The 22,517-nt window shown below is 56.0% G+C and overlaps 1 protein-coding gene across 3 annotated transcripts in view; it reads right to left on the reverse strand.

Annotated features, from left to right (window-relative positions):
- Positions 1–999: 999 nt before the first annotated feature.
- NGEF (neuronal guanine nucleotide exchange factor) overlaps positions 1,000–22,517 on the reverse strand; it is a 101,357-nt gene continuing 79,839 nt past the window's right edge. For all 3 annotated transcript variants that reach the window (XM_010999013.3, XM_031452429.2, XM_031452428.2), the window contains 10 exons: positions 14,750–14,910; positions 13,386–13,538; positions 12,048–12,177; positions 9,241–9,315; positions 6,907–6,996; positions 5,807–5,970; positions 5,194–5,349; positions 4,296–4,375; positions 3,429–3,533; positions 1,000–2,001 (listed from right to left, as the gene is read on the reverse strand). In XM_010999013.3, the coding sequence (XP_010997315.2) occupies positions 1,811–2,001; positions 3,429–3,533; positions 4,296–4,375; positions 5,194–5,349; positions 5,807–5,970; positions 6,907–6,996; positions 9,241–9,315; positions 12,048–12,177; positions 13,386–13,538; positions 14,750–14,910 (1,305 nt within the window). In that variant the 3' untranslated portion in view covers positions 1,000–1,810. The remainder of the gene's footprint in view (positions 2,002–3,428; positions 3,534–4,295; positions 4,376–5,193; positions 5,350–5,806; positions 5,971–6,906; positions 6,997–9,240; positions 9,316–12,047; positions 12,178–13,385; positions 13,539–14,749; positions 14,911–22,517) is intronic.

Consider the following 22,517-nt stretch of genomic DNA (forward strand, 5'->3'; position numbering starts at 1 on the left):
TAAAAGGCATGAAACTGACAGGTTTTCATGAAACTATTTAAATTTTTTCACATAATCTCCAGTAGCCAAAACCCTTGTTAGAGCAGACGACCCAAGTCAGTATGTTGTTTCCCAGTCACCGGAAGGAAAGCTAGATAAGGGCCAGGACCAACGACCCCTCACCAAGAACAGCAAGAGGCTCAGAAATGGCCCTTTTCCCTTTTCCTCTACTCCTGGGAAACTCAAGTGTGGGAACTCCCCCTGGGTTTGCAGCAAGGAGGCCCCAAGAGCATCAGCCCCTCACTGGGACCAGAGGGTCGATCCCCGGTTGGACCAGCATGTTGCACGTGTATGCATCTTCCACGGCCAATTCTCAAAGGGTCTGAGGTCTCAAAAACGCTAAGAGCCATGCTGTGGCTTGTGGGAAGATGCTGCAAAGTCCCACTTGGCCTAATCCTGGGCTTCTAATCGAAGTGTGTCCTGGCAGAAGGAGCATGGTCCCAGGCAGGCAGGACTGGACAGGGTTAGATTCAGGGCCCTCCACATTCCAGGACTGAACCAGGGGGAGGGTAGTTCTGAGGGCCAGCTGGGCTGGGGATGAGCCGCCGCCTCTGGGTAACTCCGAAGGTGGGAAGTGCTCCGGCAGGCCGGTGACTGGCCAAGTTGGAAGCTGCAGTCCCATGCTTTGTGGTCAGATCCCCTATGGGACCACCACCCATTGATGGCTCTGTCTCCCTATGGTCTTCCAAACCTGCCTTCTCACTTCCACTGCAGAAGGGTATCCCCCACCCCCTCAAACAGCTTCCTTTGTTTCTGGAGTCCTTCCACAAGTGGAATTCCAAATCCACATCCATCCTGAGGCCTTGACCCTGGCTGCTTCCTCCTCCACTGGAAGCCTTCTCAACCTTCTCCCTGGGACACATCTCCTCCACTGACCTTGACGGGGGTTCTTTTCTCCCTGCCCAGACCAAAACACCTCATTGCTGTGTGCCCCAGGGTAATAAAATGTAGAACTTCATCTTTATTTTATATATGATGCTTCTTTTAATGCAGCCAAAAATGATATTTGCTTTTCTTGGAACCATAACCCATACAGGATGCAGTGACCAAGTCATTCCTTTATAACACCTGGGCTCCTATAGGGGCCAGACTATACAAGTTAGGTCCAGCCCATCAGGGAGCCAAAGGTGGCATGGCCCCTCAGCCAAGCTCTGGTAGGCCTGCCATGAGGCAGGGCCTGGCCGTGCAGCCAGAGGCTGGTGGAGGCGCGGGGAGGGGGTGGACAGAGGCAGTTGGTCTCTCGGTCCTTTGAATCCGAGACCAAGGGCCGCTCATCAAGCTCATCAGGCAGTGGTGGTCCACCTGTGCGCCTGGCCGATTCTGACAGCTTTCAGGGCAGAGGACACGTGCAGGGGGTCGTGACAATCATCACCTTTGCACTTGCCCTTGGCCAGGGACATCCTAGGTTTGGGGCCTCTTCCAGTGCCTGGGAAGTCCCCTGGAGCATGCCAGTCCTCTGTCCACCCCTTCTAGGTGACAAGAAGAAGTGGTATAATACTGTTTAAAATACACTTTCTCATTTACAAGCACAGCAGAGGAGAGATGTGGACACCCTTTCTCCAGCTTGTGAGCGAGGGGCCGAGACATGAGCACTAACCATGTGGCAGGGATGAGGGGTGGGCGTGGCTCCTGCACAAGGCACCCCAGGTCACACCCTGCTGCCTGGGGAGGCGCTGGCCTTCCCCCAGAGCCCCTCCACTGTCCGTTGGGGTTTGCCTGTCGGGCCTGCTTCTGCCTGCCCGTATCCCTCCACCGGGCTGGGGGCCAGGGGTCATTGCCGATTTCGGCTGCCCAGCTTCCTGCGGTCCTTATTCTGGCTGCGCTGAGGGTCCTCCATCTTGTGGACACGGAAACATTCTTTGAGGTTCTGGGACCGAATCTTGGGATTCAAGATCTCCTCAGTCATGTTGCTGGGGAACCAGCCTCTCTCCTGGTCATGCAGACGCTCGCCAAAGATCCACCCTGCGTAGGGAGGGACAGGGAGGGTCAAAAGCTCTTGCAGTGGCGTGGGCTGCACCTCCCTCCAGTCTGTGTGGGGAGCAGAAGCCAGAGAAACGCAGGAGTCCAGCTGGCTTTTCCAGAGGTCTCCTGCTCTGCAAACCTGTCCCGAAGATGCTCAGGCTGGGTTTGTCCCCCATAAGCTAGGGAGGTGCTGCCCCACCCCAGGAGCATGGTGCACATGCTCAGAGCCACGACAGAAACAGCTGTGTTCTGCGCCACGGGGTGTCCCATATGTATTGAGTTTGTAACTCATTCCCAAGCCCTCAACAATCCTGGGCTGCCCCACATGAGGCTGGGAGATCCCAAGGGCCACCCTCAAAAGTATGAGGGGCTGGTGGGGTGGTAGCTGACCACTGGTTATCTGGCCTGGAACCCACCAAAACTGCCACCACCCTCTTGTTGGGCAGCCCCTCCCTGAGGCTCAGCCTCCTGAGAGCTGGGTGGTCAGCCGAGGGTGGCTGTCACGAGCTGGCCAAGTGCCCTGGCTCTTGACCCTCTCCTCCCAGTATCAAGCTGTCTCTGCCTGGGACCTGGGGCCCAAATTCTAGGTCCTGCTGGCAGGTCCTGGGGCAGGGCTAAGACCTGGGGGGGGGGCATGCCTTCTGCGGGCCACGTGGGAGGGGTGTCAGGCTGTTTATATTCTTCGGGGGGAGGGCAGGAAACACTGCTCGTCCAGTGCTGGGTGAGCCCCTGGGGTTTGGGAACGGCAGAACTGGCCTTCCCTGGAAGTCACCAGCCTGAGACCTTCCAGCCAGGACCTTGAAAAAGAGGAGGAACTAGGGGAGGGGAGAAGCTTTGTGCACTTTGAGGGATTTAGATTAGGAATGACTGATGTAGAAATAAGGGATCCATTTTTTCAGGGGAGAGGAGTGAACCTCTGGCACTGATGCCAACAGCAGGAGTGGCTGGAGCCCTGGTAGGTGGTTTTTTGGCCCACATGGAGCTCCAAGCCTGGTGGTCACAGGCTCAACTGGAAGTCTGCTGCAAATACAGGGTCAGGGTCAGGGTTAGGGGGTTCCAGGCCATCATCCTTCCCACAATGGTGGGTAGGCTGAGGACAGGGCTGGAGCAGGGGAAGGGGACATGGAGCCAGGTGCTCAGCTGGGCCTAATGCTGAGTGGGGAAGGCTCACAGCTCCTGAGAAGGAGAGCAGAGGCCCTGGGAGAAATGCCTTCTCTAGTCTGAGGACAGGCCAGGGGAAGCCAGGATGCGCAGAACAGTCTAAGGGAGCATAGACGAGCAGGGCTCTGCCGTCCCATCAGCCAGCTCTGACGCCTGCTTCTCCATGTAGGCGGAAGTGCCCCACCTCATCCCTCAGGCTGCTGCAGTGTCCCGGCAGGTGGGGGCAGTGAGCCAGTGGAAGAGGTACCCAGCCCCCCTGGGCTCACCATCCTCTGTCTTGTCCAGGATGTTCAGGATGTCAGCCAGCTCCAGCGTCAGCTCGTCCGGCTGCTGTGCCACGTATGGGTGCACACACTGGACCTGGGGGCAGTCTGAAGCGCGGAGAGAGGGAGGTGGCACATCCTCATCACCATGGCACACACCCTGGTTCATACACAGGCAAAACCTGGACCCCCAAATTCCCCTCAACCTGGCAGTTAGCAGGGACACGCTGCCTGTCTAAAAGACAATGCAAACTCCCGCAGCAACTGCAAAGGGGCTCCTTTGAGGGAGAGGCAGGTATGGCTCCAAAGAAACTGTGCTTAAAACAGTCAGGAGCTCTGTAAAAACAACACGTGGAGACAGGGATGAGTAGGCTGGGAGGGGCTCTTATTTAAACTTCAGAAGGAGCTGTCGGTCCTGGGCTTGGCCCTGGGCGCAGTCCTGGGGAGGTCAGGACGTGGTGAGAGCAGTCAGGATGACAGCTTCTCTGTTGGGCAGCTGGACTTGACCCCTTTTATACTTGTAAGGTTTTCAGACAATTGGCAGCCCCAGAGTCACTGGTGTTTGCCTTCTGGGCCCAAATCCCTCTTGGTTTCCTTGTGGTACCTGTCACTTAAGACCCAGGGACTTTTATTTCTTCATTAACCATCAAAACATTTGCAAAGCTCAGGCACCCCACTGTCGCCCATAGGGGTACCAAGCTTGCACCAGGGTGCTGAGGAGTCTTGGGCAGTTGAAGCAGGCTTCCTGTGCTGCCCAGGCCCCTGAGCCGGAGCGCACAGGGACCCCGAGGCTGATGCAGCCACCTTGAGACATCCCTGACTCTCACCTGCCCTGCCCAGCGGGCGCCCCCTTCCCAGGGGTCCACTTACCCAGCAGCCGTGACGTGAAGGAAACAAACTTGGTTCTTCGGTTGGGGGCCAGTGAGGTCATCCAACGCTTCATCTCGCTCCTAGGACAGGGAAGACGACAAATGCCCTAACCACAGAGCAAGGGTCCCCACATGTGGGGCCCTGTGGTGCCTGGGGTCCAGCAAGCCAGCCACTTGGCCCTGGGCCTCACAGCAGGACAGCGTGGAGGGTACCCGGAATCCAGAGGTGGGACACAGGTGGAGCCCTATAGAACCTCCCTGGTGCAGCCTTAAAGCCAGTGGCTGAGGGTGAGCCCTCCACGACACCCCAAAGTTAACCCAGAGAAGACCACTTGGCAGCCTGCTGCCCTGAGCTGCAGTCGTGAAATCAGAACAGGCCCCAGGCAGGCAGAACTGGACCTGGGTGTGCGGGGCGACCCCTGTGAGCTCTGGGGTGGAGGGGGCTGGGCAGCGCACAGGGCGTCCCGGACCCAGGGCTTACGGGGTGTCTCCTCATGTCGATCTTGGCTGTCCCTCTCAGAGCCTGGGGCTGCGAGGCGGGTGGCCTGGCTGTCCAGAGGTGACACGGTGGGCTCAAAGCCACACAGCAGTGGTGGTTCACTGGTCGGCCTGGCCCAAGGGCTCTACCACAGCTCATTGGAAGAGGGGCCCGCCCAGAGCCTGAGGCCCAGAGGGAACGCAAACACACACACACACTCACACTTATACACACACTCAGCAAGGTGCTAACGGCTCACTCCCTGACAATGCCAGGCAGAAACCCTTCCCTCAGGGCCCTGGGGAGGAAGGACAGGAACTGGGCGGGCTGTGTGCCGAGTCTGGAGCCCCGCTCCACCTGGGCAGGTAACTGGGAGGCGCCGAGGGCGTCACGGGCAGGGCCCGCAGCACTGGGCACTCACTGAGAGGACGCCTTCAGCATGTAGGTGGCCTCCCGGTCATCCGCGTTCTCAAGCAGCCGCAGAATGAAGACGTTGGCCAGCGTCTGGCCCTGGTCCTCCAGCTCCTCCACTCGCAGCAGGCCCCGTGGGGCCGAGTCAAACACCTGGTACTTGTCTCTGGGCACCAAGGAAGGCAGGATGGGCGTGTCAGTCCCTGCGAGGCTTGGACTCCCACCGGACCCCAACCCTGGCCAGTGGGACTGGCCCTACTGCTGCCACTTCTCACCTCCTTCCAGAAGCCCCCACATGAACCCCTATCCCCCCTCTCCCAACCCTCCCCCCCAGTGTGGACGGCAGACAGAGGGTCAGCCCCGACAACGCCACAGTGGCTGCTCTGCTGAGCACGCCTTATGTGTCAGGCATTGAGCTAAGCGCCCCCATCCTTAGGAGCACAGCTCCCGCTTGACAGGAGGGGAAACTGAAGCTTAGGAGGTTTCAGTAAACTTGCCCAAAGGCCCCAGGCTGGACAAGAACAGAGGGGACCTTTAAACCCGACCCAAAGCCTGAGCTGCATCCTGCCACCTTGCCCGCCACACCAGGCCATGGGGACCCCCGCCCCCTACTCGCCACTCACCCGGGAATCTGCCGGCAGATCACCAGCAGGTCGTTGAAGAGGAAGAGGTAAATTTCCCGGAAGAGTTTCTTGGTCCGCAGGGTTCGGGACGTCTTGGGGCCTGACATCTGCTGTAGCTCGCCCTGCTTCAGCAGCCAGCGTGAGTGGGAGATGATGGGCACCGACTGGTGGGGCAGGGGGGATGGCGTCAGAACGGCTGTGCCCCTCCAGCCCCCCCGAGGCTCCCCCAGGCCCTGACTGGGTAACCGCGAGTCGCGGTGTGTGAGGGCTGCACGGGGCCCACAACTCCTGGGGCGCTGGTGCAAGGAATGGGCGGAGTTGGGCCAGTGAGAAGGGCAGGGGTGTGCGTGTTTGTGCTGGCGTGTGCAGGCATGCGCTTATTTGTCTGTCGTGTATCCACGTGTCCTGTATGGGTCTGTACTCACCTGTCAGTAAGTGTGTACACGTGGGTGCTTCTGTGTGTGTGTGTGTGATACCCCCACCAGGCTCAGCCTGTGTGATGCAGAATCAGAGGGGCCAAGGTCACAGGGGAGAGGCGAGAACTGAGTCGCACAGGGCGGGGAGGCCAGGCCTGCAGGTCCCCACTCGGTGGCTCCAGGGCAGGTACCTGGCACCCAGCACTCAGTCCGCAGATGGAGCTATGTGGGGGGCCTGGACCCCTGCATCCTCAGCTGGGGCTGGGCTCCCAAACCCAGCGTGACCTTGGGCCCCTTAGGATCACTAATGTCTAAAGCTTTATGCTAAGTTGGGGGAGAAGGTTGGTAACTTCTCTCAGATTTTCAAATCACCCAGATTTAAGAATCCCGGGAACAGCCTATGTCATGTTTTTGTGTGAACTGACTGTACAAGGTCGCAAAGCCAGGAAATGAGAGCAGGCAGCTCCCAGGTCCCTGCACCATCCTGTAGAAGACAGTCTCGGCCAATGTGACGGCCTGGCAACTGGGGGCAGGCAGGGACTTTCAGCTCGGGGGCTGGGGAAGGCCTCGGTGGAGGTGACACTGTGCTGAGACCCGAGGGTGGCTATTCCGAGGGCTGGCCAGTGACCGATGCTCCAGGCCAGCCAGGCTGGGTGGGGGCCACGTGGATGGGCGCGGGCTCACCTTGATCTTAAATTCCATCTTCTTCTGAATGCTGATCATCTGCTCCGTGCGGCTCATCTTCCTGACGCCCTCATTGCATGCTTTTACCACCTGGGACAGAAAGGAGGACACATCAGGCCATCTGCAGCCAGCTGCCTCAGGCCACTTCCTGTGGCCCGCAGCTGAGACTGGCCAGCTCCTTGGGCTGGAGCGCCTTTCTCCAGCACCTTCTGGAATAAAGGCAAGAGGGAAAACCTCATCAGGCTGTCAGTTACGACTCTCAGTTCCCTCGGAGAAAGTTAGCACCTTGTCTTCGCTGGAACGTAAACTCCAGAGAGTGCACAAAGCGATGCCGACCCCTCACGTCACCCAAGAGGGCAAATTTCCACAGTCAGATGTCCTTTCTCATCGGTCAGACTGAAAAACGGCTGGGGTCTGGGCATTGGGCCCTGTTACACAGTGTGAAGAAAGCAAGAGATTCGCCCACCTTCCCAGCAGGCAGCCCAGGTACCACAAGGCCCAATGAAACCACATTTTCTGGGACTTCTGGGGATTCCTTCTGAAGAAACGATCTCGACACAGGATCACGGGTGTCTAGCGCAGGGCCAGGCACCCAGCAGGCACTCAGCATCTAGGAACGAGGACAGTGCCCTAGGATGTGTGTACCAGGACGCTCCCTGCAGTGTTGTTCAGAACAAAAAAACTGTCATTAACCTCGGTGTCCCTCAACTGGAAGTGACTAATGCTCACCCGTCTACATAACCCTGTACTCTGAAATCATGAAAAAGTGCAGTGATCCTACATGCACTAAATGGAGAGCAAAGCCAGCTTACAAACCACGAGCCCTGTCAGCAAAAAATACAATTGTGTGGGCAGGCATCTGTTTGGAAGGGGGTCTGGCAGGGCAGGAGCCAGCACATCAGCAGTGCAGTAACTGGTGATCTTTACCATCTTTTTTCTGCTTACGAACACTTTGTGAATTTTTTTGTATTCAGCATCACTTTTATAAATTAGGGGGGATAGCCCACCTGTCTTAAAAGAAAGTAAATGAGAAACAAGAGTATATCTTTCCTTACAAGGAAAGGAAAGGGAGATGAAAGCATAAAAAAACTTGAAAATAGGAAACACTTGCAGATGCCCTGAGACCCCTTGGGGCCAGTGTGGCCGGCTGCCCAGTGGGGCCGAAACGAAGTTCCCATCGGATCAGGTATGTCGGCTCCAGGGGTGGGCAGGGGGCCCTGCAAGATGCAGCCTGGCTGGACCCTCCCTGACCAGCCTGCTTGAGGCTCCAGCCTTCCCCCGACGAGGCTGGGAAGGGAGTGCCGTTTTCCCCAGTAGTCAAAGGGTATAATTGCCAGACGGATTTTGGTGGCCACCTGGCCCGAGCGAGGGACATGAGGACAGGCCCAGGGGGAAGTGACTGCATTGAGTTATGAAGTCCTTGTGGCTTGACATGGCTTAGAACCACCACCAGATGCCCACTGAAGCTAGTTCTTTTACTAAAGCTGCTGCCACCAGTACATTAAGTGGAAGGGACTTCCCAGCACCAGGCTCTTGTCCATCGCGGGGTCACCAGCACAACAGAGCGGCCCCCACATGGCTGCCAAGAGCAGGCTGGTGGCTCCAGTGACACCTGGAGCCAAACCCTGAGGGCAGTTAAGACCAGAAGGATCCTCATTAGCTGAGCACGTAATAACAGACACATTCATCGCCTCCTCCCGTACAACCCCTGCTCTGCCCGCAACTTCCAGGAGGAAGCTCTTCTCCCCGAGGCTCAGGAGCGGAGATGGTCTTGGACAGGAAAAGCCCAGGGCTTGGTGGGGCCGCTCGCAGGGATGAGAGACATGCAGCTCGAGGGCCGGGGAGATGTCTGGGGGGAGGGCAGGGCTACGTCACGGCAAAAGAAGAGCCAGAACTGGCTGCAGAGGGTGTCAGAGAAGGGAACACCGGTGGCTTGTGACACTGGAAACAGGTGAGGACAAGTGTGGGGCCTCCAAGGTCCTCAGATGCCTGCAGTGAGGCAGCTGATGGGAGAGCCCGGGGCCTGTGGGTGGCAGCAGAGTCTGGGTTGGTAGGAGGGGTCCACCGACGTGTCCAAGGGTGAAGAGTGCCCAGCTGCGGCCTGGGCCACCCCGCACATCACCGCCCCGGGAGAGGAGTAAGACAGGGCTGCCCTGTGCAGGCCCCACCTGACTTATTTTTTGGACCCAATGACTTCTCTGGATTGCCAAGGCTAACATTAAAATGAACTTGCGTTTTCTAAAGACACCGACACAGGAGGGAGCAGGACGGGAAGGCGGCCTAGAGGAGGCGGCCAGCTTACCGGGAAACGGGGGAAGAGGAAGCACGACTCACCAGTTCCAGCTCCTTGTGTGCGTCCAAGGCAGTGCATTCCCGCTCAGACCTCTCCTCCACCCTCTTCAGGATGTTCTGAGCACCGGGGAAGTCTGCATTTAGTGTCATCATGTGTGGCCATTCCTCCCTCTCCGCCCCCTTTGCAGTGGTGCCCCCCCCCCTCCTGCTGCACTGATCCAAACAGCCTCATATTGCTGCAACGTCCTCATACAAAGAGCCCCCCAGGTCGGGCAGAGGCCAGGAGAACCGAGCATCGGACCAAGCCTCTCCCTGCTCTAAGATGATACCCACCAGTCAAAGTCTCCCACAGGGGGCCAAGCCAGAGCCCCAGTCTCCTTACAACGAAGACCAAAGCAAAGGGGGGGCAGGGTCCAGCAGTGAGGGAAGGGACGAGTCCAGGGCCTGTCTGTCCCCAAGGCTCAGTGTCTGCAGTGGCACCAGGGGCTTCCCTACCCTTTCCTCTGGGACTGTCATTTGAAGCCAAGTTGCAGTGACCCCAAGGCTTTCTTAACACTGGTCTTATTGATAAAAATGTCTTTTTTCCAATGGTTGAACTTTTCTGAATTTCTCCCATAAATGACAATTTCTGCATTGCTTTCCACACTTTTTATGGCTTCTGCCTCCCAGTCCTCACTGCGCCTGTCTCTGACCTGCTCTCATCCCATAATGAGCACAGTCTAAGCACAGTCCACCTCGCCGCCGCCAGCTGCCCCACCAGCCACCCAGTACTGCAGAGGGCCACACCCACCACCTAGACACCAGGGTGCTGGGCATTCCTTTTCACTCTCTCCTGAGCTTCAGACCAGACCCAGATCCCTCCCGCTTCTGGACGTCCCTGAGCTGTAGCCCCCAGCCTCCTCTGTGTGGTTACCTGCTCTGACTCGAGCCAGAGAAATGGTCAGCTCCAACCCCTCCTTACCCTCCCCCAACGTGGGGTCACCAACCCCCAACTCCCAAACCTACCTCCCAGTGAACAGTGTGGTTCAACTTCCACCTTTTCTCATTGGAATGAAACCGCCTGCTCAGGTCCTACTCGTGGCCTCCAGCAGAGGATGGTGCACACGTCCCCCCATGCTGGCTTCCTCCCGGATCAGCCTCTCTCCTCTCCTATGCAGTGACTGGCAGTTCTACCCGGAATGCCCCCCCTTCACCCCCAAGCACGCTTCCTCTGAACCAAGCCCCCTGCCCCTATTCCACTGTTTTTCTCCTGACATTAAGATGTCCTTTAAAAAAGTCTTGATCTTAGTTTTGTTGGTTTTCATCATTCAAAAGTTCCGATTTTTGTATGTCAGTATATGCTCTTTTCCTATAAAATTTCTTAAAAATATTTTTCTGCATAATTAGGAAATGTTACTGTTTTCTGTTTCATTGTTTCCAGGCTGAAAAAAATTCATGTGTGCCTCCTTCATTCACCGCATCCTATGACTTGGCCACGTCCTCGTTCAGTTTTTCTGCTAAGTTACTGTCCCCACCCCAGGGCACTGCTTCCTCTGACTTGGGTCTCAGGCCTCTGAGCCCCTCCCTCCCCAGGCTCCAACCTCTCCTCTTTGATACTGCCCTTCTCCCGTGGAGCTCGCTGCCTGTGGCCTCCTGCCTGTCTGACCTCTGACTTCCCCAACTGTGGCTCATAGGTCACCACCTTAGCTCACCCTGCTCTGAGCCACAGGCAGTCCACACCACCCACTTCATCTGCCTGGTGGGCCAGGGCTCCCCTCTGTGCACTGGCACGCAGCAGGCATTTAGGGGTCTCCACCCCATCTTGCTTGGTGCCTGATTCTTAGAGACCCCCTTTCAGGAACCTCACCCTACCCGGGCTTTGCAGCATTCCTCTGTGGGCATGATGTTCCAGGACGGGTGTCAGGACCCCGTCTCTCCATCCTTGGTGGTTTCTTCTCTTAAATGCTACCTTGGTGCCGAGAGCTCCCACCCTGACTTCCTCCTTTGACTCTAAACTTGGAGATTCAGCTGCTCGGAGTCCTCCCAAACTCAGCTGGTCCAACAGCGAACCCCATCTTCCCCACCTCGGAAAACAGCACTGTCACCCAAGCTGCTCAAACCAAAAGATTCTTCTCCTTCCCTCTCACTGCACAGCAGCAAGTGCATAGCTCAGTTCACTGATTTCCCTCCAAGATCGCCCCACCCCAACCCCGGCCAAGCCACCTTTCTTTCTCGAATCACTTCCTAACCCCTTCTCCCATTTCTACTCCTGCCCTCCTGCCCAGCACTCTCCATGTGGCAGCTGCTTTGAGGTCTTACAAATGTCAGCTAGATGGGGTGACTCCCCACCACACTGAGGCCAGAATCCAATGTCTTACCTGGCCCCTTAGGCCCCTGATCGGCTTCTGCCCACATCTCTACACTTATGGCCATCATGTGCCCCAGCTGACTACTGGCCTCCCTATCTATGAACTACACTGCCCCAGGGCCTTTGCATAAGCAGTTCCCTGTCAGCTGAATGGCTCCTCCCTGTCAGCCAAGTCCTAGGTTAAATGTCCCTCATCTAAGAGTCTTTCCTGATCCCTCAACTGGCAGTAGGCAGGCAGGCACCCCGAACATGCTACCCCATTTCACTGTCCTCAGCCATGACCACTTCCTGGTTGTGTGTGTTTGTCAATGTCTCCCTCATTCCCAGAATGCGATTTCTTGGCAGCAGGGGCTGAATCCCTCACTGCTTGGCATACAGTAGGAGCTTAATTAGGATTTGTGGAACAAATGGACTTCTGAGAAAGCCAGCAGAGACCTGGAACAACCAAAGGAAACGGCCTGCAGTAGAAGTGTGCGTGGGGGCAGAGAGGCGGGTACCATACCTGAACCAACAGTTTGAGGCGTGTGATCCTCTGGAAAGGCAGGATGAGGAAGGAGGAGAGGGGCAGCCCCCTACACTTGGGGTCCAGCTCCAGCTGTGCGATCAGCTCCCGAAAGGCTGCCTTCTCCTGGCTGGAGACACGACATGAGAGTAGGTCCCTGGCTCGCAGGAGGTGTGAATCAGAGGGGCTTCCTCCCCATCCACAGCCTCACAGGAACCAGGCAGCCCACGGACACAGAAAATGTGTCCATTTCTTCTTTTATTTTTTTAATGGAAAATAAACTGTTCGTGTACAAGTCAAATAACAATAGTGGCTTCACATGCCTGGCCCATGAAGACTTAGCAAAATACGTTGTGTGTGGGAAGGCAAGAATTCCTCATGCGGCCAAGACTATGAATCAGATGCATAATTTGGTGATTTACCCAGCAGGCAACAGTGGCAAGGTAAACCCACGTAGTGACAGAAGCAGGCCCCGGGCTGGGGACGGCTGCCGGGGGAACCGAGCGACTCCTGCCAGGGGGGATATCTCGCCTGCAGATGGCTCGGCAGTGGAACCACTGCTGCAGATCAGACGCGGGCCCTGGGCTGCGCGTCCTCAGGACTCACACTCGGGCCCAGAGAGTCTGCTCTCACCAGCCACACAGGGGGAGACCTACTCTCCTGTGTGATTGTCTTCCCAGGGTTTGTCCTGAAAACTGGCATCCAATTCCCTCAAATTCTAATTTCAAACCCCAGATGTAAAACACCAGAACCCCCTGAATGCTCAGACTTTAAAATGTCCACAAGGAACTACATGGCTTGATGGAAAGGCCCAGTGAAGTGTAACACTCAGATGTCACTCCTCGGGGAGTCCTCTAGTGCCCCGAGTGTGCTAAGAACATATGGCCAGTTAAACTGTTGTTGAAATGAGGCACAAAAGTGTGAAGGATTCAAGAGGCGTGTTAATGAAAAAATTATCTTGTCAACAGAAACCCCAAGAAAGTTTACAAAAGGGGCAGATTAGTAAATTCAAGGTCTTTGCTGGAGGACCACCAAAAAGACTCCTTCTCCTCCACCCCTGCTTTGTCTCTTGTTCAAACTACTTTCCTCTTGGCATCAAACTCCCTTTTCTAAACCTCACAGAGCTGTGCACGACCATCTGCACACCAGTCCAGTGGGCGCCAAGGCTGACTATCCCAGGGTCAACATTTTTCTAGTGATACCCAAGCCCCTGGAAAATGCCGGGTTTGGATGCTACCCTGGGAAGGCAGAGGTCCAGGGACCACATCTCAGTGTCAGCATCAGAGGATCAGGGGCGCACTGGGGCATGCGCGATGGCCCCGCTGCCCGGCCACTCACAGCAGCTGCTTGTAGGTCCTCTCCTGGTAAGTCTGGTTGCTGACGTAGGTGATGTAGACCGAGAAGTGGTCGGCGGCGTAACGGTACACGATGTCACATACATCCGATATGACGATGTTCTCCTCCATCCGGCGCTCCAGCTCCAAAAGAAACCTGCAGGGGGCAGCGGCTTGGGTCAAAGGTGGCTGGATGGGGAGACTCAGGACACGTATCCAACAAACCGAACTGGCCAACACAAGAGGGTGATTTCCCAGCGAGGGGGCATATTCCATTACATCAAGGAATTACTGGTTCAGTTTTTTGGGTGGATAATAACATTAGGAGTATTTTTAAAAGAGAGAAACCTCATCTTTTAGATACATTCTGATGTGTTTACAGATGAAGTGAAGCGATGATGGGGATTTGCTTCAGAAGATCCTGTGGGGAGCGGGGCTAGGTGGGGACGTGGGTGAACCTAGATGCTGAAGCATGGGCTCTTACACTGGTGTATACTTCTGCACGTTGGGGATTTTCCATAATAAAATATAAAAAATATATAAATAAATAGACACCCCTCCCCCCATGGGGGTGAAGCAACAGAGGCAAGGGGTCTCAGGGGCCACTCTGCTCTCATCTGAGTCTTGCCTTCCTGAGCCCACTGGGCAGTGGGGATGCAAATGGAAAGGTGGGGTGTCAGTGTGGAGAGGGAGTCACACGCAGGTGTGGGGCTGCTGCTGTCACACCTCCGTTTCACATCTGAACAGGTGGGGTTGGACCAGCCATAAAAACTGAGTTCTGCACTTTTAGCTGTAAACATCCACAGCCTACAGTGAAAATGGCAAATGGATCTTTTATGCTAACAGTATGACTGGAGTTCATTTCTTCTTTGCAATAATCAGTCAATAGATGTCATTCCTCCTCCACTGAAGCTCATTTTATCCTTCTTTAGGCAAAATATCAGCACAGTTCCAACCACCACTTCCACAAAGTCTTACAAATACCACCCCACTGTAGAAGAGAAAGTGTAAATCCTCAGAGGGTCTCAGGCCCTGCAGGCACCAAGCCAGGGCCTTCGGTTGTCAGGACAAAGAACAGCTGATGTGGACACCTCTAGGCCCCGTCGTAACACCTGTCACTGCCACACCTGCATGGACGGGGCACACAGAGCACCTGTGCTGCCAGAGGGGGACCTGCAGGCAGCAGTCCTGTCCACGGGGACATGACTGGCTGCCCTGCTGGGAGGCTGGCAGGTCTTTGGGTTTATGTATTTCTATCTGATTACAGAAAATTCCAAATAGACAAGAGAGAGAAGCCAGTGTAATGGGCTCAAGCCACCAGCTCCAGCCGCGTGCAGGCGAGGAGAGGGGACGGGGCGGGGGGCTCACCGCTCGCTGACGGCCATGACGTCCAGCACATTGGAGAAGAGGATGTGCGCCTCGGACGGGTGCAGGATCTTCTTCAGCCGCTCGTTCTCCACGAAGTGGGACACCAGCAGGTTCAGGCTTTTGTAGTAGGAGGCCTCCGAAGTGACCAGCTCGAACATGGCCTGCGGAGGGGACACCGGGCAAAGCGGGCAAGAGGGAGCCGGTGGTCAGCACCCAGGACTCGCTCCCCCCAACCCCGCTCTCAGATAGATGTTAAAGTGTAAAGGTGACAGAAGACTGCTGTTGGGGTCTGTGCTGGTGAGGGTGCGTGGAGGACGGCGCTGCCATCTGTGGTGGTCACACCCTTACAGAGAAGGCTGCCCCCGCTCACAGCAGTGAGGCCAGAGACAGCCTCATGTCCAAGTACAGGACAAGGTCAAACATGAGAGGCTAGCTGTCCGTCGGGGCCCCGACAGCTGCTCAGGGTGAGTCAGAGCTGTCTCCTGGTGTGGAAGGGGTGGGAGAGTCAGCAGTAGAGGGAACCCCACTTCTGCAAGTCCAGAAAAATGTCTGGAGGGAAACAGGCCATGATGTCAACCACAGGTGTCGGCAGGGGGTGGAATCTGGGGGTGCCTTTTACTCTTTTCTTAATTTTACCCTTTCAATTGTCTGAAGATTGAAGAATGAGCACATATTATTTCTTTCATGGTCTGATTTTACAATGTAATCGATGGAGCAATTTTCATTTTGAAAGAGAGAAAGAAATCCATAATGTAATAAGCTTTTTGGAGCCACCTTCATTCTGTTCACGCTCACTGCCTGGTTATTGAGCCGATGACACAACAAAACTGCCTGGAGCTCCGTTTCCCCAGTGTCATGGGTGGTAGATCCAGGCACACCCGTGACCCTTCCTGGGACCACCCTGGGGCCGTCCTCACCTTCCTCTCCCCCACCTCTCTCCACTGTTTCTCGACCTAGGGCAGGTTCAGGTCCCACCGTGGCTGCCCAGAAGGGACAGTGTACTGAGGTGAATTGTGCCCCCACAAAGCTGTGTCCACGCCCTAATCTCTGGCACCTGGGAATGTGAACCCATTTGGTGAAAGGTCTTTGTGGATGTAAGTTAAGGATGTCGAGGTGAGGAGACCATCCTGGATGGAGGGTCTGAGCCAATGGCAGGTGTCCTTACAGGAGAGAGGCAGAGGGGGATGTGACTCGGAAACACAGGGGAGACGACACGTGAGGACAGAGGCAGAGGCTGGAGTGCTGCTGCCTCAGGCCAAGGAACGCCTGGAGCCCCCGGAAGCTGGAAGAGGCAGCTCTGCCACCACCTTGGTTTCAGGCTCTGGCCTCCACAACCACAGGAGGACAAAGTCCCATCTGTGTGAGCTGCCCAGTTTGTGTTACCCTGTTACATCAGCCTCAGGAAACAAACACAGACAGAGGCAGAGGAGGGACAGGAAACAAGACAGTGATGAGCGCGGGGGGCCCTGGTCCCAGGGTCCCAGACCCCCAGCATTTCACTCCTTTTGGGGCCCTCCATCCTCCGCACTGGCCAGAACCCTGATTCAGGGCTCAAGGCTCTGGCAATGAAAGCTAGAGCTCCAAGGGTCAGGAAGGCTGGGTGGAAGGGAGGGAGGCAGGGGAGGGTGGCAGAGGGAGGGAGGGGCCCATAGGTGTTCCAAATGTACTAGGCTCTTTCTCATTTCCTCCTCACAGGCCTCCCAGGAAGGATGTACAGAAGTTCCCGTTTTACTAAAAGGAAACAGATGCGGAGGTTCAGTAATGTCTCCAAAGTTACCACAGAGAATGGAAGAGCAGAGAGTCAACGCTGGGTTCTTCCAGGTTCTGGGCTCTGTCCACCACCACCCACCCCTGTCGAGTTCAGCTCAGGCAGATGCTTAACGGCACAGACCTGCCCAGCACCAGTGAGAAAGCTCACACAGACATCACTGCAGGGTGGCCCACCAATCACAGGCCAGGGGGTACCAGCCGCAGGGGCGCCCACCCGGCCCCCTAGTGTCCGTGCCTCACTCAGGACAGTGACAATGAGATGAGGCGCTGAAAGAAGCCCATAGCCCTTTTGTAACTGTCCCCAGGTCACAGATGCTTGGTCTGCTTAAAGATTCAAAACCACATGAAGCCCATCACGCTGGCCTCACTCACGGCAGAGTGGAGGCCCCGTGCTGAAGGCCCCACCCTCTGTTCTGCTGACGTCCACCCAAGCTCTGCCTGGCAAGGCTGCAACTATGCCCAGCAGGAAGTTTCCCGGAAGCACCTGTTACAGATGCTGAAAACAAATCACTTTCCTGACACTAAATTTAAATTTCTTAAGAAAGTGTCAAGCTATTACAGCTTGCAAGTTCTAAGCAAAATATAGCTTAAAAAAAGAAAAAAACCCCAAACTGAGAAGGATGAGTGTTGCAGATACCAAGGGAGAGAAAAAATCACCATGCTTAGGATGCAGCCCCACAGATAAAGGCATGTCTGTCAAACCCTGCTTCCCTGAACGATGTGAGGGACTCCTGGGATCACACGGGGGAAGCCACACAGAGCCCCGGGCTGACAGCATCACCGTCCTGACCTCTGGGAGGGCGAGGGGTCGGGGGCCGCGGGGCAGAGGCAGGCGGGCCTCTCGGTCTCTGACACGCAGCGGGTGTTGGGCCTGAATCACTGCTAATTGGTACTGGCTGGTATCCATTCACCATGAACTCACCCCCTCTCTCCATTTACAGGCGATTAGTCATCTGTGGAGTTTGGTTTTCCAGGGTGTTTGCCTTCATTATATACATCAAATTATCTGTCACATCAATACGGTTGTCTTTTCCTCATCAATATTATTTTTAGTCTCAGTCATTCAAGCCTCTGCAAGGCATGTGGAGCTGACAGTGATGCAGGCCCTGCCCAGTCATCCACGCATCCGTCCGTCTGTCTGCCACCACCATTCCCGAGCACTGCTCTGGGCCCCGGCATGCTCCATGAACACAGTAAGCTCCTGCCGCCCCGGGAGCGTCTATCCCAGGGGAGCGAAGACAGAACAGACAGCAGTAAAATGCATCCAATCAGCTGGAAAGAGGTGTGTGCGAGTTACTTTCTACAGAGGACCTCTCCTTCATAAAACCAGCTGCTGCTCTGCAGCCGGCCGGGCTGGCTCAGGCCCCTCCTTGCCCGCCGTCAGGCTGCGGGGCTCACATGGGACTGATGTCCTTGGGGAGCTCAGTTAGACTGGCCTGAATTTTATGAATCACAGCTTAGTCTCCCAACAGTGCTGGGGGCTTGATTCTTCCGCTTGGTATCTGCCAGCAATCACCTTAACGCTTCCTGGTTTTTTCCACCCCCGCTACTACCAAGCCCAACTCCCACCTGGGTTCTCTGCAAAGGGAAAGATCTGGTTAACTCTGGACGTTTCTTTCAGGGGCCAGTCCCAGGTAGTTTTGTAGCTGTGCTGGGCCTGGCGTCCACCAATGGGCGGCGGAGCAGCTGAGTGGTCAAGGCTTTGGCCTTGGAGTTAGCCAGACCACTGCCACGGGTGAGAAGCACTTCATCCCGCTAAGCCTCAGTTTCCACACGTGCAGAATGAGGACAACAGTGCGCAGAGGAAAGGCCCAGCCTGGAGCTGGCCCAGCTCAAAGCACCAGGCCGACTGACGTCTGGGGTCACTATCCATCCGACATCTGACGTCCAGGCGTTGCCTTTACGGGACCTCTAGTGCCTCACGGAGGGGGCTCCAGCCAGAGAGATCAGGAGGGCCTGTACCAGGAGGTGACACCGAGTCTCAGTCCCAAAGTACGGCCTGTGCGGAGAAGGGATATGGGCACCTGCTGCAGCTGGGAGGGGGCTGGTAGCCAGGCCACTAGAGGGGCCATATGGGGATACAGCAGAGGTCCACCCCATGTGGGCCAGAACCACACTTGCGTCCCAGAGTCCCCATGGGCTGCGTGCCTCTCCTGGGCTCCAACGTGCTCTCACCGCCTCCCCAGCTGGCCTGCGGATGAGAAGCCAAGCCCGGCTTCCCACAGGCTTGGTTAAAAACTGGATCATATTTTTCTCAGTAAATTTAGATTTTTCTCCAAGGAAAGGAAAGAACATATCAGAGAAATTACTGGAGTTCCAGCCGGGACCATCACCGCAGAGTCTCAGATAAGCTGAGAGGTTCAGCTTTGGTCGGTGAGTACCTCCCCCTCCACGGGGGAGACTAGAGGTTTCTGAGCCTGCAGACCCCAGGCCAGCACCACACCCTGCTGAACGGAAGTCGGCCCACAGACACACAGAGCCCAGGCCCCTCCCCTGATATAGCCCAGGCCTCGGTGCCATTTGCCTTCAGTGACCTCACGTGGCCTTGGGGCCGGAGAGTCAGGCCCACCTGGACCACCCTGGCTGAGCAATGCAATTGAAGAAACAAGAGCAGGCCCCTGACCCACTGGAAAAGGGATGAAAGAGGAAGATACTGAGAAAAGTCTGGAGGAAAAAGCAACCTGCTTCTGATCAAGAAAAGTGAAGGAAAGGCCCCTAAACACTAGGAGCGCTGTTTGTTAAGAGCTCAGTTTCCTGATCCATACTTTCCTGTGCTGTCTTTTTGTCCGACGTGGGTCCTCACTGTCCAGCCAGGCAAGCTCAGTCCATCTGCCTCTATGTCCCACCTGAGGTCCCCATTGGGGTTGGTCCTTCCTCCTTACAGCATTAGCTAAGCTTGAGGCTGCCCGGTCCTCTGCCTTGCTCTCTACCTGCTCCGTCCCCTTCTTACAGCTCAGGATTCTCCAGGGACCCTATCCTGATTTGGATTGTTTTCAGCTTCCCCTGACCTCATGTTAATGATTCCCAGTTGTCTTTGGTGCCATAACCTTTATTACGATGCTGTTGTGTGGGCTAAGTCACCAGGGTGGCCTCTGTGGGGGTCGGAGACAAAGGTGAGCTGACTGAGGATGGACACCACCCCACCACCTCCCTTCTCTGCTGCTGCTGCCGTCTGTTGTGTCATTGCAGGGCCAGGAAGCAAAAGCATCCCTTTACCCTAAGGGTCCTGTGGGGCCCCTTCACCTCTGCCCACATCCCAGGCTCTGCCCAGGTCGGACTGTCTGCTGTGGCCAGGTCTGGGCTCCCATGTGAGTGAATGAATGAGTCTTCTCAGGAAGCCTGTGTCTTCCCACCTGTTGTGGACTGAACTGTGTCCCCCAGATTCATATACTGAAGTCCTAATTCTCAACGTGGCTGCATTTGGAGATGGGCCTTTGAAGAGGTAAATACAGGTGATGAGCTCATAAGGGTGGGGCCCTAATTCAACATGACTGGTGTCCTCACAAGAAGAGGAAGAGACACCAGGGACACACATGCTCAGAGGAAAGGCCATGTGAGGACACAGCAAGAAGGCAGCCACCTGCAAACCGAGGAGTGAGGCCTTACCAGAAACCGACCCCTAGGCACCTGGATCTCGGACTTCCAGCCCCCAGAGCTGAGAAATAAATGTCTGTGGTTTAGCCAGCGGTCAGAGGTATTCTGCCCAAGCTGGCTAAGGTACTGCCTGCTTTCCCATCCAGCTCCAAGAACTCTGTCCCTCTCCGTCCTCTGGGCTGGACATTCAGTCCAGGCCGGCTTCACCCCTCATCCGACCAGATCGTGGACTGGAGGGTGAGGGCGCGAGGCCCCTCCCGACACAGGACACACACCTCTCAAGGAACAGGGCAAAGTCGGACATTATTTCAAATTGCTGTGAATGAGTCTGGACCAGAGTCCAGAGAAAGGAGATGTTCTCTGCCTAGGCCCCCCACACCACTGGGGGGGTCCGGACCAGAATGATGACTATTCACCAGCATTCTGTAAAACAGCATGTGCTGCTTCCAGAAAATCACACTGCGGAGAAAAAGGCTGTTTTCCAAGAACTGCTGACCACTCCCTGATGCCCTTTGGCCAGGTCGGGCATCACTCAGTCTCCAAATCGAGGAAACCTATGTTTCTCTCTTAGTCACGACCTCCGTGCCGGAGACACATGGATGAGTGGGGCATTTCACTGGTAAACAGTGGCCGCAAACGTCCTGCTCCCTCCACTGCGTCTATGCAAGTGATCAGAGATAAATGACACCAGCAGCAAATAACAGTAAGAGCTGCCATCTGTCCACCTCCTAACCCGTGACTGCATAATGCTGAGTGCTTCTGGCGTGTCACTTCCCTCGGTCCTCACCACCACCGTGGAGGGAGGTCGCCCAACTGTCCCCACTGTCTGGATGAGGGTGCCAAGGCCACATGGCCTGTAAATGGCAAAACCAAGGTTCGAGCCCCATCCTTCCGACTCCAGGGCTCCAGCCATGACCGCTCTGCTAGAGACGCCTTCCCACACAAACGCCCGGCTTCCCCGTGAGCCTGCAGGCGGCAACGGCGCCAGGCCAGTGCCCACCCCCTCACAGGCTGGTCTGCTATTATTATTTATACAGAAGTTCCCTCCTTCCCACCCTAGATTATCGGCTCTTTCCAGGCTCTTTATCATCTTTTCTGCTTTACGTGGTGCTTTCAAGTAGATGCTTGATAATAAGTTTGTTAAGGGAAAGCCTCTAAACTAGCACTCAGATGTGAACCAAGCCTGGCGTCGGGTTGACCGGTCATTTAGGTGGGTGAGCTGTGCCCACAACTCACACCCTCCACCCAAAGGCTCAGCTCCCAGACCTCTCCTCCTCTGGGCTGTCTGCGTCTCTTTGCAAGGACACTGTTAGCTCTGCCTGTTGTTCATCCTCCTTTCGTGGCTTCTGCTGGCCTGGATGTGCAATGTCCCATCTCCTTTACCAGATGGCTTCCTGAAAGGCCTGGCCCCTGGGACAGCATCCAGGAAACCCAGTGCTCCAAATATTTACTGAGCACCTACTAAGAGCTGGGGACCATGGGAACTGGGGATCCCGAGATGACCAAGACCTGATCCCTGCCCCTGGGAGCTCGCCGGCTCAGGAGACCACAACCACTGAAGGATCTAGGGTCCAGGGTGCTGTCCTGCCCTCTCCAGCTCTCTCCACAAATAGGTGCCCAGAGCCACTAGAGGCAGACAACCAGAGAAGGCTTCTGGAAGGGGCTGTCAGAGTCAAAGAACCAGTAAGAATTAGCCAGGAAAAAAAAGGGGAAAAACCCAACACTTCTCAGCCTGGTTCTGAGACCGCAGGTGTCAACGAAAATGCCGATTCCCAGGCCCCTTCTCAGACCCTGCATAACCTGTCCCTTAACAAGAGGTCCAGGTCATTCTGAAGCATGGCAGAGTCTGAGGAGCCCTGGCACCAGGGCTGGAAGCCCCCAGCCCCAAAGCCCCCAAGTATACCGTTCTTTCATGCTTCTCACCCCGAGTCCTGAGCATTAGGGCCTGTGCCCGATGCCTGACTTCACTGTTGGTTTGTTTGCTTTTGCCTGGAGGGTGGGGGAGAAAGCTGGGCAGAATGCCGAGGGGTGGGGCATCCTTCCTTGGGCTCAGGTTGCCTTAGAGGCTGTGGGGCATCAGCCTTTGACACCCTGAGTCAGACCCCACAGTTCAGACTCCGTGCCCACCCTCTCCCCACACGCTGGTGGGAATTTTGACCAACTTGGTTGGCTGATGGCTGAGCCTTGTGCTCAAGATGCTCAGCCCCTGTGCAGCCCACAGACCCAAAGACCTGCCAGAGGCCCCTGGGGGCCTGAAGCTGCCCTGGCTGCTCAGGTGAGCTACCCCCAACCTCCTTGGGGGTGTCAGCAGGAGCCGGCAGGGTGTCCTCCATCAGAGGCCACATCTGCTCTCTGCTTTGGGCCTTCAGAGTCCTACTGTAGCCAGCATCACCACCCCCACCCT

The sequence above is a fragment of the Camelus dromedarius genome, chromosome 4 (assembly GCF_036321535.1).
Source record: "Camelus dromedarius isolate mCamDro1 chromosome 4, mCamDro1.pat, whole genome shotgun sequence".
Classification (NCBI taxonomy): domain Eukaryota; kingdom Metazoa; phylum Chordata; class Mammalia; order Artiodactyla; family Camelidae; genus Camelus; species Camelus dromedarius.